Below are 14,643 nucleotides of genomic sequence, written 5' to 3' on the forward strand. Positions count from 1 at the left end.
GATGAAAAACCTATAAAAGGACACGTTAGAGCTATCCGTCCGATTTAACTGTGTCATGCCCGTTTTCACCATCAATCCCTAATTTTTAAGTGACCCCTATGAAAACAAAATGCCTGTTGTGTTATGTGGGCATTATACCCATTTTCACCATCAATCACTAATTTTTAAGTGACCCCTATTGGTAGGTAGGTAACACATAACAGGAATTTTGCTTTTATATGGGTTACTTAAAATTACGGATTGATGATGAAAACGGGCATTAGAGTCCTATATCTCTTAGGCCGACAATACACGGACCGCTTGAAGCAGTCAAGGTCGACAGCTTCAAGCTGCGACTGCACAGTGAACTGCAGAGTTCTATGGACGCACATACACGAACCGCTCGAATCAGTTGCAACTGCTCGAGCGGTTCGTTTATGTTTATCATTGGCTAACTGCTCGAGCTGCCCATGTATGGCGGGCCTTACAATCCTAATGTTGTGCTCATGAAGAAGCGAAGTGGTTGTAACGCTCTTGTCTTCTTCCCTGTGCGCAGTGTCAGATGGCGGCCATCGAGGAGCTGTTCGGCGACGTGAAGGAGTGCGAGCGGCGCTACGTGTCGGCGCAGGTGCTGCTGCACTCGCTGGTGCAGCGCCACCCGCTGCACCCGCACCACCGCACCACGCTCTCCAAGTGTAAGTCATTCGACCTGTTTATACACGGAAAACGCAGCGTGAGACGTCCACCTACAAGGTGGACCGACGACATCGTAAAGGTAGCAGGGAAGCGCTGGACGCAGACCGCTACCAATCGATCAACATGGAAAGCATTGGGGGAGTCCTATGTTCAGCAGTGGACGTCCTATGGCTGAAATGATGATGATGATACACTGCAAATAGACCCATCCCAGTGTAACTTTAACCCTGCCACTGCATCAATCCAATCCTACTAATATTATAAATGCGAAAGTTTGGATGTCCCGTGGATGTTTGTTACTCTTTCACGCAAAAACTACTGAACGGATTTTGATGACTAAGGTATTATTGTTTATAACCCAAAATAACATATAGGCTATAATTTATGACGATCTGTGACAAACGTAATTTCACGCGGGTGAAGCCGTGGGCAAAAGCTAGTAGAACAATAAATAGAAGTTAGTAAGTTTCAGTGTTGAAAAGCAGCATAAGAAACTCGATCACCTTTCACCCCACGCATTTACATCTCGACGACTACTAGATTTTGATCTGGATCCTATCAGTAACTTTACTATTACAGGCGTCAGGAACTTTTCTTTTGATGCATTACTCTGACATTTTTTATTACTTATTATGCTGATATATCAGTTTACGTTTAATTTGTTTCCAGATCGAGACGCAGTACAAAGGCGGCTCAATTGCCTCAAGGGGCCGCGCAAAATCATGGATGTGAAGCTCGAGGCCGGGATCTCATAATGCAATACACAGCCAGCCACATAGACTTAAGCACACTCACGCAATATGAGAAGTGATTTTATTTTGTTCTCAAAAACTGAATCAGTGAGGGACAATATAATATTATAAAAAATGTATAAAAGGAGTAAGTGAATTATATCAATTAATAAATCATTGTATACAAATTGTTTAGAAATGAATGAAGATTACCAGAGATTGCAATAGTGAATTATATTTTTTTATGTGCAGTACAGTGCAAACAGTTCATGTAAGTTGTAGAATATTAGTCAACTAGATAAACATTTTAACGCTGCGGAAGATTCAGTAATCGCTTCGAAATTATTACAATATAGACTAGATGTGTGTCTTGCATCCCTATTGAATAAATGGTTGTATGTATTTATAAGGTTTGAAATGTAGTACAAGTATCTATTTGGAAGTTAGGCCTTGTACAACAAATTTTCAGTATCTTGTAAAATATATCTTTTCAGTCATCATGTTAGAAATAAAACATACCAACAAAAAAATAAAAAAAATGTAGAATGGTAGTATTGTTTCCAAATAAGTCTCATAGGTAAATTAACCATTTTATTATTACTATCTGTAGTGGATTATGTGAAATGAAAATTATGAAGTTATGCTATAGAGATCTCATTAACGACCAATAACATAACAAAGAGCATTTTTTAGACATAAGCAGAATTATTTCGAAAAAACTGACCGTGTGTATTATTAATATTACTTGTCCTCCTCAAGTCATTATTTTCTCATTTTGACAAATTGTGATTATTATTATGTATTTCCACCCCCTTAAATAATGTCCAATGCTTTATTGAAATAAGAATAAAGACTGTTGTATTATAAATTTTTTGTTTTGTTTAATAAATACTTATTTTTAACATCATGAAATTGGCATATTATTTAAATTTTCTAATATTGCAAAACAAAATTTGTTACTAGGTGCATACTAGATGCAAAAAAACACGACAAATCAGGACAAGTTTTATTTAAAACTGAACAAACACACCAGTCCCTTGGTTTACATACTTATATGGCTTAACTCTATTTCTACCTCTTACTGGGTTAAACATCACTTTGTCAGGTGGAAATTCTGATGAGCCTGTAGTTTCCAGTAAAATATCAAGGTACGTCAACAGTTTGGTCATCTGTGTAGATAAAGTATGCAGTTTTTCATCTTTAGTTCCCCAATCTGTGTTTATCACTCTTTCAATGTCTCTTATATCGTCATTAATTCCAGCATGGTGAGTGCCATTCCAATGAAGAGTTAGTGAAAAAATGGGAGCTTTCTTTGGATAATCACTTCTCAGTGCAACTAATGCTACTAATTTGGCAGACTGTCTTGTGATTATTGCTCTGTAAAGCATATCATTGCTGTTTACTAAACCCTCAGAAATTAAAAATGCAGTAGATGGCGATTGAGTGTATTCTGGCCACCCTACAGATTGCCATTGTGTTAATGATCCAGATAACCTTATAGGCCAAGAGGTTCCTTTAGCAGGCAATATCTTACCAGATTCTAGGTCTTGCAACTCTTTCATTAGTTCCACTCTAGATTTCAACCGTTTCTTCAATGTCAAAATGAAGTTTTCAACAGTAGTTACACTCAAAGAAGGACAAGGTTGTACAACTTTCATGCTTTTTTGATCATCTGTTAAGGTAGCCATAAAATCCAAACCACACATTCTCTGCGCCCATATGTATGGACGCCCAACTTCTGGAATGAAATACTGAAATTCTTCAGTTATTCCAGCAGCTTTGAGGAGATATGCAGTTGCTGGATGTGGAGAATCGTCACCAGTGTCAGATGGATAGAGTTCATTTAAAATACAATGTCCGTTCAAAACATCAGCAGCAGATACACCAGTAACTGGTTTTGAGAGAGTAACTGTAAACTTCACTACAATAATTTTCAAATTTAAAAGGTGTGAGAATATTAAGTTCAAAGCTGTGCCATCTTGCACAATAACTGATACTTGCACATGCAATGGATGTCTTCTAAATATTTCTTTCTTTTTAGCTTCTGCCTTCTCTTCTTTGGATATTTTTGAAGACCTGTGATGACGCTTCTTTTTCTCTCTTTGATCTTCATCATTATTCTCTTGGTCTGAGTCAGAATCATTAGATGCAACTAATTCGCTATCAACATTATTTTGCTGTTCCAATCTTCTTGCTTCATCTTCATCTCCAGTAATAGCTGAAAATTAGAAACAAATTCTCATGTTAAATATAATGTGCAATGGCTCTAATATTGGGCTTAAATTTTCAATTTTAACTTACTTACCAACTGTAACTGTTTTGGCGCCAAGGGCATCAGAATATGCACTAGAATTGGCATACAGTAAAAATAATGGAGGCGGAAGTAAGGAGGCTAATCTAGCTTCATCCCTTTTCTCATCTAATCTGAGAGCTAAACACTCTTGCAGTGGCTTGGTTGCTTTGAGTACATCTCGAAGATGAGGCGATAGAGCATCAAGCCTGGATCGTGCAGCAGCAATGGCAGCTGCAACTCTTTCTTTAGATGCAACAAGCTCACTGCATGCACCAGACAGCTCACGGCGCTGACGCAGTTCCCATTCAAGTCTTGCGAGCTGGAGTTGATGTTCATCTGATTTTGTAATCTCCTGTAAGAAATCATGATAAAAATTTATTACCAGAGTCACCATAACAAAAATTACAATCTTGTGGTCAAAATAACCTTACAGGGCGAGATACTTCAGCTGGAGCATCCTTGTAAAAATCTTCAAGTGGCACAAGTTCTATTTCTTCATCTTTTGATTTAAATTGGAGACATTTAGTGACTTCTTTATTGAGGTGGTCAGCTTCATACAAGAGGTTCTGCAAATGAAGGTGTGTAGAATCCACTCTTTGCTTTTCTTTGTGTAATGCATCACGGCCTGCTCTTGTCCGAACTTTTTCCAAGCGATTTAATTTCTTCAGAGCAACCAAATGCAATGAGGCTTCGACTCGCTTGATATTGATTTTTTCCTTAGCCTTAAATGAAACAAAACAAGATTACATAAAAAAAACAACAAATTAATAGGTAAGTACATATCGATAGTGGAAATATCAATTACTGTAAGGGACAAAACACGACTTTTCAGGAGAGCCAAAAAACGATTTTTTTTTTCTTTATACCTCAATATCTTTTTATGTGATGTTACGATTTAAATAGTTTCTATGGCAAAGTTTCTTAGAATTTTCTGTTCTTTCATAATATAAACGCCAAATTTTCGAAAAATGGGTAGTTTAAAAGATAGCATGTCCCTTACATTAAAAAAATGAGCTTGACTGTACCTTACAATGTTGAAATTTCACAGTATGGAATGTCATGTATGTTGTAAGGTACATTTAAGAATAAACACGACAGTAATATTATTGTAACTTGACAATTTTAACATTGAAACCTGATGTAAGTAGAGGTTGCATTCGAGTATTCATTAACAAAACGAAGAGAAGATATAGAAACAAGACAACTTAGTGTTCACAAATGCAGTTGGAGGCATCAAATACACATCACCAACAAAACATTTAGTCACTGATGATGCCTACGTCTTCATTTGTGAACAAGTTGTCTTGTTTCTATCTTTTTCTGTTCATTTTTACGCAGTTAGGTTTTTTTTTTTCAATCATCGTTCGTTCGTTTTAGCCGAATGACGTCCACTGCTGGACAAAGGTCTTCCCCCAAGGATTTCCACAACAACCGGTCCTGCGCCGCCCGCATCCAGACACCTCCTACAACCTTCACCAGATCGTCGGTCGACCTAGTGGGGGTCTGCAGCACATTACGTCTTCCAGCTCGTGGTCGCCACTCAAGAATTTTTCTGCCCCAGCGGCCATCAGCTTTGCAAGCTACGAGCTCCATCCACTGCCACTTGATTTTAGCGATTCTGCGGACTATGTCAGTCACTTTGGTTCTCCTGCGGATCACGTCATTTCTGGTTCAATCACTACGAGCATAGCACGCTCCATCGCCTTTGACCTTGAGTCTTCTTATGAGGCCCACAGTAAGCGACCACGTCTCAGATCCATAAGTTATCAAAGACTTTTGTCTTGAGACAGTGCGATATTTCAGACGTGAGAATATCACGAAGCTTCCTGAACGTTGCCAGCCGAGTTGGATTCGACGATTGACCTCTTCCTCGAAGTTAGACCTACCTAAGGCTGGTTTTAGTGTCACGCAGACCGTCAGTGCGGATCGCTCCGCACAGCCAATCTGTATGAACTGATAGAGAGCGAGCGATTCCAGCGGACCGCATTACTCTAAAACGTTTCCTCGAAGTTTACAGATCGGCTGTGTGAAGCGGATCCACACTGGACGGTCCGCGTGACACTATAACCAGCCTAACTGGACTGTTTGTACTAGGTATATTATAAGTGTCAACAACTGCCGAGTGTAGAGTATCCAACCTTTAGAGGAGTGGGTGCAACACGGACATTTGACATGATTTTGTCTTGTCCATGTTTCATTTTAAGACCCCCTTGTTGAGAGGCTCGACTCAGGCCATTGTGCATTGTGCCTAGATCTTCCACGGTCTCAGCCATGGCTATGATATCGTTTGCGAATCGAAGGTGGGTTATTTACTCACCGTTGATATTTATGCCGAATCCGTTCCAGTCCAGAAACAGTTTCGGAGTTTTCAGTTCCCCCTGTCTGCTGCTGCAACTGGTTTCGAGTCTTGATCCTGGAGACGGAACGACATTGTGGCGTTTTCGTACAAGCCTTTCAACATGTCGATGTATCGATATAGGTAGTCAATTTGACACCGTTGGAGAAACTGTAGTAGGTACTGCCCAGGTCTCGATCGAAGCTTTCTCATAGTCCACAAACGCCAGGCAAAGTGACTGACTATACTCCTCGGTCTTCTGTATAATCTGCCGTGGCGTATGTATGTGGTGTACTAAAGCGATTGAGAGATTGAGAGGCTTGAAGTCATCGAGCTTACGAGCGAGACGATTCGTAATGACTCTCGAAAACAGCTTGTAGACATGGCTCGGAAGTGAGATGGGTCTATAATTCTTCAACAAGGTTTTGTCGCCTTTTTTGAAGAAGAGTGTCACCACACTTCTGTGCCATACCGTAGGCGTTTTTCCTTCGAGGATGACGGAATTGAACAGCTTCTGAAGAGCCTTCAGCCCCTCGGTCAAATACCCAACTGCGTAAAAATGAACAGAAAAAAGATAGAAACAAGACAAGTTAGTGTTCATTAGTGTAGTAGGAGTGGGAGGCATTAAATGCATATCACCACCAAAAAAAGTAATTGATATCCTATATGCATATTAACGTAAGGGCCTAATTATAATAAATCAAAAAGTTTTAAATGAAGTAAGGTTCAATGAGTTCAAAAGTTAAAACCAACAGTTTAGGGTAAGGGCTGAATTGTATTATTAAAAGGAATTTACGTCCTTTAAATCATTTGTTTCCCCAAAAGTCGTATTCAGACGACTAAAAATGTTTAAGGTAAGGGACATTTTTTTAAAGATATCAACATTTCAAGTATACCAATCGATAGAGCCGAAAATTCTGAATGCGTTGGTATATATAACTCATTTTGGCCAGAATGTCCCTTACATTAATTGATACTTCCACTATCGATATCTGGCATGTTACACTAATTACCTCCTCTGTGTCCTTATTTTTTAATTCTGCAATATCAGCAAATATTTGTCTGATTTCCTGACATATCTTTTTAAATAACTGTGCATCCTTCTCGGCAGGCCGCAACTGTGCCTCTGCTTCCTCGAATTCCACTACACGCTAAAACAAGACACTTGAAATGCATTATTATGTAAAGGTTTAAATTTGTAATCTAAGATTATCATACTAATATTATAAACGCGAAAGTTCGGATGTTTGTTACTTCTTCACGCAAAAACTGCTGAACGGATTTTGATGAAACTTTTCAGTATTATTGTAAGCCCAGAATAACACAGCGTTTTTCCGTTCTATACATGGCCAGAACGCACCCATAGGAGAACGAACACATACCCTATGTGTTATGATAATTTGACGATATGTGACAAACTAAAGTTCACGCGGGTGAAGCCGCGGGCAAAAGCTAGTTATCAAAGCAAAGGCTGCAACCAGCAAACGAAAGTCAGTTTGATGATCGCAAATTCTAACCTTATACACATCAGTTGGTCCTGGTTTACTACTCTCACTAGCAGAAGAATTTGAAGTTAATTTCCTGCGCTTTTTTACGACATCTTCTTTACCCATGATGAACGAGACAATTAAGAATCAAATCAATTAGAATTCCGAAATTTCCGAAATAAAGCCGAATGGCACAAACAAAAACCGGACAAGACAAGAATGCAAGAATGTGTCAACATGACTTACATGACAGTACTTATTTTTAATGTAGCAGATTTACGGTTACGACGACATTGGAATAAGTCTGTTTAGCCAAAAAATCCGTAATCTGTTTTTGGTTTGTCATCGAGACTTCGGGAGAGTCCATAGGAGAATCACAATCCAATCCCTAAGATAATGCTATATCAAAAATAGAAGTTCAAGAACGAGTACTAAACTATCACACCCAATCAATAAATAATGGATTTTTTACGCCGGAAGCTTTTCTCTTTGTTTCTAAACTTTTTACTTTGTGATTATGTGATGGAATATAGGTAGACCGTTCTTAACGAAGAATAGCAAAATGAGAAATAAAATATAACTCAGGACTGTTGAAATACAACCCCTTTTTTTGTACCTACCCGCTCGCTGGATACTATTTTAGGCTGTCGGAAAAGAACGCCGAAGCCATAACTAATATTTAAAAAAAAGAGTTAATGATTTAGCTGTAAAAAAAAAAACAAAATACCGTTCGGGTTCGAATCCGGGTTGAGGAGTACTTATTATTATTCTGTGGTTGAGGTCTTTTTTTATTTCTTGTAGTACTTTTAATTATTCTCATAGATGATACCTACCTACAGTAGGCAAACATTTATTTGATTGATTGTGGTTTGTAGATCGCTTTTAAGACAAGCGAATATAAGGCTCAAAATAAAGTGGGAACTATATTTCCACTGCCTCTTTTAAAGGCTTATCAAGTATGGAAAGAGTGTTGATTCACTAGTCATTCCTCAAATGGCCTTTACATCATATTGAAATTAAACACATTACCACTCCTTTGCGTCGCGCAGTCGGGTAATAATTAATAACTTAGATAAATATTTTGACTCTTATGTTCTTAACTCAAATGAATATTCAACCTATTCTGGTTCTCCTTAGGTCTGGCCTACATATTAAGGTCACCTCTACCAAAATTCATCAAAATTGGTTCAGCAGTTTAGGCGAACATAGATACAGACAGTACAGAGCGCGTTACTTTTAAGCTGTGATACAGTTTCGACTACACCTAACAAACAATAGTCTGTATCAGCAGCACAGAATATGTATTAGCTAAGTAAGTACCTCTAATACAAGGTATTTCAATCTACAGGCTGGAATTTTGTAATGCCTCCTGGAGGGAAAGTACTCTTAATACTGTACTGAAGATAGAAAATTTTACTCTAAGGAAACATTCCTTAATATTTAAGGAAAAGAAATAAAACTGCATTCAAATATTTCTAAAAATTTGCTTGCCACACCCGGGAATCGAACCAACTAAAATTTGTTAAAAATTACACCCTGTATTTTTATTGCATCGATCGTTAGGGTTAAGTATAAGGATGAAATCTCTCTAACAAACTTGATAAATCAAATGAAAGGAAAACGATGAAATTTTAATCTTAAATTATTTTTATTATTTACAGAAAATTGTATAGTATGGTGGTTAATTTTCTAAAATCTTTGAATGCAGTTCTCTTTCTTTTCAAAAATAAAGGAATGTTTTCTTTGAGTAAAATTTTCTATCTTCAGACAGTATTAAGAGTACTTTCGGAAAAGCGCGGGAAACGTCGGGCGGTGTAGACGTCTTTCTATGGTTTTATTATTTTTTGTTATAATTAATAACTAAATAGGATCAGTAAAGTAGTGTAGTGTATTTGTTTTAAGTGTATTGTTGTATTTATTTTATAATTTGTGTACTATTTCATCGGGCAACTGGTAAGTTGTTCTTTTCTAAATTGGTCCGATGGACGTCTCTGATGATCCTGGGGGAGGCATCCCCCAGGCTTCTAACTTTGTTACTATCTCGTCTGATAATGTAAACTTGGTAAGCGAAAGCTCTTTTGTGGATACGGACGGTTCTGAATGCAATGTTAACAGTAAACGAAAACGGACTCATGCTCCTCGCAAACTCTGTAAACATTGTAATAAAAAAAGGGGACACCATAGTAAACAAGGCGTAATAAATGAAAACGATTGTCAATGCGAAAATTCATCGGACAAGTTACTTTTAAATGCTAAATCAGCTTTGAATTCTACCTTGAATATCAACCCTTCAGTACCAAATTCAGCTAGTGCTTCTGAAGAGAATCCTTTACGACAACCTGTTGGTAGGCAGTCATATCTAGCGTCGGATCTGTCTCCATACATAATACACGTGCAAAAAGAGATAACTTCTCCAAATGATAACGCTACTCTACACCCTGTGTCATTTGGCCATTTTTTAAAAAAGAATTCAATCCATAATGTTATCAATGGAAGCCTGAAAAAAATTGGTAGGAATAGATTGTCTATTGCTTTCTCAACTCATGAAGCTGCCAATGCATTTTTGACCAACAAGTTATTAACTCTTTTCATCCCGGTTACTAATGTTACTCGTATGGGGGTTGTCCGAGGGGTACCCTTAGATTGGTCCGATGAGGAAATTATTGAGAACATGTCTGTTCCAATTGGATGTGGCAGCATTCTGAAAGTAAGGCGTTTAAAAAGGAAGAATGTAAACAATGGTAAATCAGAATTTGTACCAATTGAAACAGTAGTTGTTACCTTTGATGGACAAGTCCTACCCAAAAGAATATTTATGTGCTTCACTTCTTTACCGGTGGAGTTGTACATATTCCCCACCATTCAATGCTTTCAGTGCTGCAGGTATGGTCACATCAAAAGTCAATGTAGGTCGACTCCTCGTTGCTTCAGGTGTGGTCAAAGTCATTCCGGGGATAACTGTTCTGTACATGAAGATGACCTTGTGTGTTGTTTATGTTCTGGTTCGCATTTTGCTACCAGCAAAAAGTGTCCAGAGTTTCTGAGGCAGCGAAATATTAAGGAAAGTATGGCAAAAGAATGTTTGACTTATGCTGAAGCAATGAAATTACACCCTCCGGCTACTAAATCTTATGCTGATGTATTAACTTCTCCACCTCCACCGAGCCCAAATAAAAGGAATATTGGATTTAATAAAAACAACATGAGTACCAGTAGTTCATACAAAAAGACCATATTTTTAAAACCAAAAGATCCCCCCAAATTTAACAAAGGATATGATCGGGCCAGTCATGAGGCCCTGATTAAAGACTTTAATTCTCCATTTTCACCATCCCAAAGTATTCTTATAAATGATAGTAAAAATGATTCTTTGTCCGATATGTCAATTAAAGAACTGCTTATTACTCTTCTTCATTCCCTGTCCCAGTCTAATTATTTATCCTCACCGTCCAATGTTGCCCCTTCTAATAAGAATACCTCGGAAGTAATTAACTGTAATAATGGACCAGTTGTCCATAATACAGTGGAACTGTCGTAGTATTACTAACAAGAAAAGCGATTTACTGTTTTTAATTAATAAGTTTAAGTCTTCTATATTTGCTCTTCAGGAGACGTGGCTTCGGCCGGACTCCTTATTTAAAGTCTCTGGATTCTCTACAGTTAGAGAAGACCGAGCTGATAATTATGGTGGCGTAGCACTACTCATACATGACTCTCTCTCTTTTTCTAATATACAAATCCCTCATCATAATGCAGATTTCTCTATTGTAGCTGTTAGCATAAATAATATTACTTATGTATCTATATATATCCCTCACCCATCATCCTTAATTTATGATGAAGTAGATAATTTAATACATAGTTTTCCTAAACCCATAATTATACTTGGTGATTTTAATGCTCAGCACCAGGCATGGGGGAGTTCTAATTCAATCTATTATGGCAGTAGGATTTTAGATTTAATTGACTCCGAAAATTTATGTATACTTAACTCTGGCCTCCCAACACGTAGAACTCCACCTCATGAGGGTGTGAGTGCCCCAGATATTTCTATATGTTCACCTAGTTTAGCATCATCTTTGACTTGGACTACACTTACTTCTTCTTATGGTAGCGATCATTTCCCCATATTCATAACGTTTCCATCTGTACCTAACAAATCTGTTTTTAGGCGCCCACCCCGTATGAAATTTAAGTTAGGCAATGTTAACTGGCAATTATATAAGGAGAAAGTTGAGCGAAGCATTGCTTCCCTCCCTGTAGTAGGGGAGAGGAACCAGTCGATGTGTGCTGAGGCACTGGCCACCCTTCTGTTGGAGACTGCAGAGGAGGTGTTTCCAATGAAAGGCCATCACTCCAGTAAAATCCCTTCTCCCCCATGGTGGGATAGTGATTGCACGGCTGCCATTAAACAAAGAAAAGAGGCTGAGAAAAGATATAGTGAGAACACTACAGATGAGAACTATAACTTACTGTCTGAAGCCATAACCAGTACTCGTAAATTGTTAAAACGTAAAAAGTGGGAAGGCTGGCGAAATTTCTGTTCTTCGATCTCTCCTAATACTCCTCCTTCAATGGTATGGACAAATATAAGAAGATTCAGAGCTGCTTTCAAAAATTCCACTTCTTCTCATCTCCCAGAACCTGTAGTAGAAAACTTTTTAGATAAGTTGGCCCCTCCTTCTGCACCTTTATATAACATAGTTCCTGTTACCTCACCCTCATCTTTTAGAACTGGTCTTTCAGCCCCATTTGATCTTGACGAACTAAAAGGTATTCTTTCATCTGTAAAAGATTCGTCTCCCGGTAGTGATGGCATTCCGTATTCTTTTCTCTCTCACTTAAGCGATACCAGTCTGTTATACTACTTAACCCTTATTAATTCTATAATGATCAATGGCTTTGTTCCTCCATCCTGGAAGTCCCAGGACATTATTCCAATCCTGAAGCCTAATAAACCCTCAGATGATGCCGCCTCATATAGACCTATTGCTCTCTCATCAGTTCTTATTAAAGTAGCAGAACACTTGATTAAAAATAGGCTGGAGTGGTTTATTGAGAGCAAAGGGTTATTAAGCGATACTCAATATGGGTTCAGAAAAGGCAGGAGTACCTCTGACAGTTTGGGAATTTTCACCTGTGATATCCGCTTAGCATTTTCTATGAATAAATCTCTACTTGCAGCATTTTTAGACATAACAGCAGCTTATGATAATGTGTTATTACCTATTCTTAAAAATAAACTTGTTTTGCTTAATGTTCCTATAATATTAGTAAATTTCATTATGAATATACTATCTGAGCGATTCATTAACGTTTCAAGTGGCGAATCGACAAGAACTAGATCAATCTGGCGAGGCTTACCTCAAGGATCAGTTTTAAGTCCTTTATTATTTAATATTTACTCATATGATTTAGAATCATCTTTACATAACAAAGTTAATATTTTACAGTATGCAGACGATCTTGTTATGTATATTACTGGTTCAAACATTCAAAATTTGTGTGAGTCTTTGTCTACCACTCTAAACGTTTTAAAGACATGGCTAGATAAAAATGGCTTAAGTCTGTCAGTAAATAAGAGTTCAATAGTTCTATTCTCCAGGATGCGATGTCCACCGCCTATTTCTGTGTATTATGATAATTCGGCTATACCTGTTCATAATGAGGCGAAGTTTCTAGGTTTAATTCTTGATTCTAAGTTAACTGGTTTACCTCATTTGTACTATATACTAGCTAGGTGTGAAAAGCTTTTGAATATCTTAAGATGCTTATCGGGAGTTTGGTGGGGTGCACATCCTTATAGTCTGAAACTTGTGTATAACGCTATTATTCGAAGTGTTCTAGATTATGGGTCTTTCTTTTTGGAACCTTGTAGCATTGTGGGTTTGCGCAAACTTGACACTGTTCAATCTAAAGCCCTTCGTATTGTCACTGGTGCAATGCGGTCTAGTCCTAATAATGCAGTCCAAATTGAATGTGTTGAGCCTCCCCTTGGTCTTCGAAGGCAATTTTTAAGTGATAAATATCTATTTCGTGCATTTCAATTTCTTAATCATCCTCTCTATTCTAAGTTGCAAGATTTGTCGGAATATGTAGACTCTGTACCTTATTGGACTCATAAAACTCCACCGTGCCTTGTCATAAGTTTTCGTAAATATATTTCTTTCCAAGCTCCTAGCCATAGATCTGCATACATGCCTCTGTTCTGCTCCAATTATGAATCCCTAATTCTCTCCCCTGACATTTATTTCGACTTGGATATTCCAAAATATGGTAGTTCTGCATTCCCTACTTTTAACCTTGTTTTAGAATCTAATGGCTGGCATGATTGGCACCATATTTATTGTGACGCTTCGAAACATTCACCTGATGGTAACGTGGGCGTAGGTGTTTTTCATTATCAGTACAAAATAAATCAAAAAAAGATGTTCCCTCCTGAGACGTCAGTATTTACGGGTGAATGCTTTGGTTTATTCAAATCGCTAGAATATATATTACTCATGAAACTTAAAAAGTCCATAATTTTTTCAGACTCAAAAAGTGCATTACAAGCTTTGGCTAGATTCCCTTTTAAAGCTAATATTAATTTTCCAATAATTATTGATAGTAGAATATTACTTAACAAGTGCCGACTGAATGGTTTCCAGGTAATTTTTGCCTGGATCCCATCTCACAGTAATATTCCCGGTAACGAAATAGCAGATAAAATGGCAAATGAAGCAGTGCAGTGTGGAGATATCGCACACCTAGATCTAAACTGAGACAACTCAAAAATTGCCAATTTTGACTTATGCTTGTATTCAAATACTCGGTTATCATACGCATCTTTCCAACATAACAGGTTTAATAAAGCCTTGATCCATTTGCCGCTAGATGGCGATAACTTACTTTTGTTGAATCAACGCTTGTCAACCCCTTCCACCTAAACAAGCGTTTTGTCAGTTGACCTTCGCTAGTATCAGAGAGTGCACGTATTAAAATAAACGAAAACGCGGATATTTAGATTTGTTACAGTTAAGCAGAAAATATATAATGAGTTAATTTGAGTAGTAACAGTATTGATGAATTGTTCTGCAATAGTCAACCAGATCATTTTGACTTGTTCCAGTTTTGTTTGAT

General features: G+C 37.7%; 2 protein-coding genes across 5 annotated transcripts in view; one reads left to right on the forward strand and one right to left on the reverse strand.

Moving 5' to 3' along the window:
* LOC135075204 (serine/threonine-protein kinase unc-51) overlaps positions 1 to 2,274 on the forward strand; it is a 45,204-nt gene extending 42,930 nt beyond the window's left edge. For all 4 annotated transcript variants that reach the window (XM_063969568.1, XM_063969570.1, XM_063969571.1 and 1 more), the window contains 2 exons: positions 536 to 674; positions 1,345 to 2,274. In XM_063969568.1, the coding sequence (XP_063825638.1) occupies positions 536 to 674; positions 1,345 to 1,430 (225 nt within the window). In that variant the 3' untranslated portion in view covers positions 1,431 to 2,274. The remainder of the gene's footprint in view (positions 1 to 535; positions 675 to 1,344) is intronic.
* Positions 2,275 to 2,400: 126 nt separating this feature from the next.
* On the reverse strand, positions 2,401 to 7,744 carry LOC135075205 (THO complex subunit 5 homolog). The gene is made up of 5 exons (XM_063969573.1): positions 7,552 to 7,744; positions 7,048 to 7,185; positions 4,131 to 4,421; positions 3,712 to 4,051; positions 2,401 to 3,624 (listed from the first exon to the last, which is right to left on the reverse strand). The coding sequence occupies exons 1-5, from the start codon at positions 7,645 to 7,647 to the stop codon at positions 2,417 to 2,419; spliced, it is 2,073 nt and encodes a 690-aa protein (XP_063825643.1). The 5' UTR covers positions 7,648 to 7,744; the 3' UTR covers positions 2,401 to 2,416.
* Positions 7,745 to 14,643: the final 6,899 nt, after the last annotated feature.

Source organism: Ostrinia nubilalis, chromosome 10 (genome assembly GCF_963855985.1).
Source record: "Ostrinia nubilalis chromosome 10, ilOstNubi1.1, whole genome shotgun sequence".
Lineage (NCBI taxonomy): Eukaryota > Metazoa > Arthropoda > Insecta > Lepidoptera > Crambidae > Ostrinia > Ostrinia nubilalis.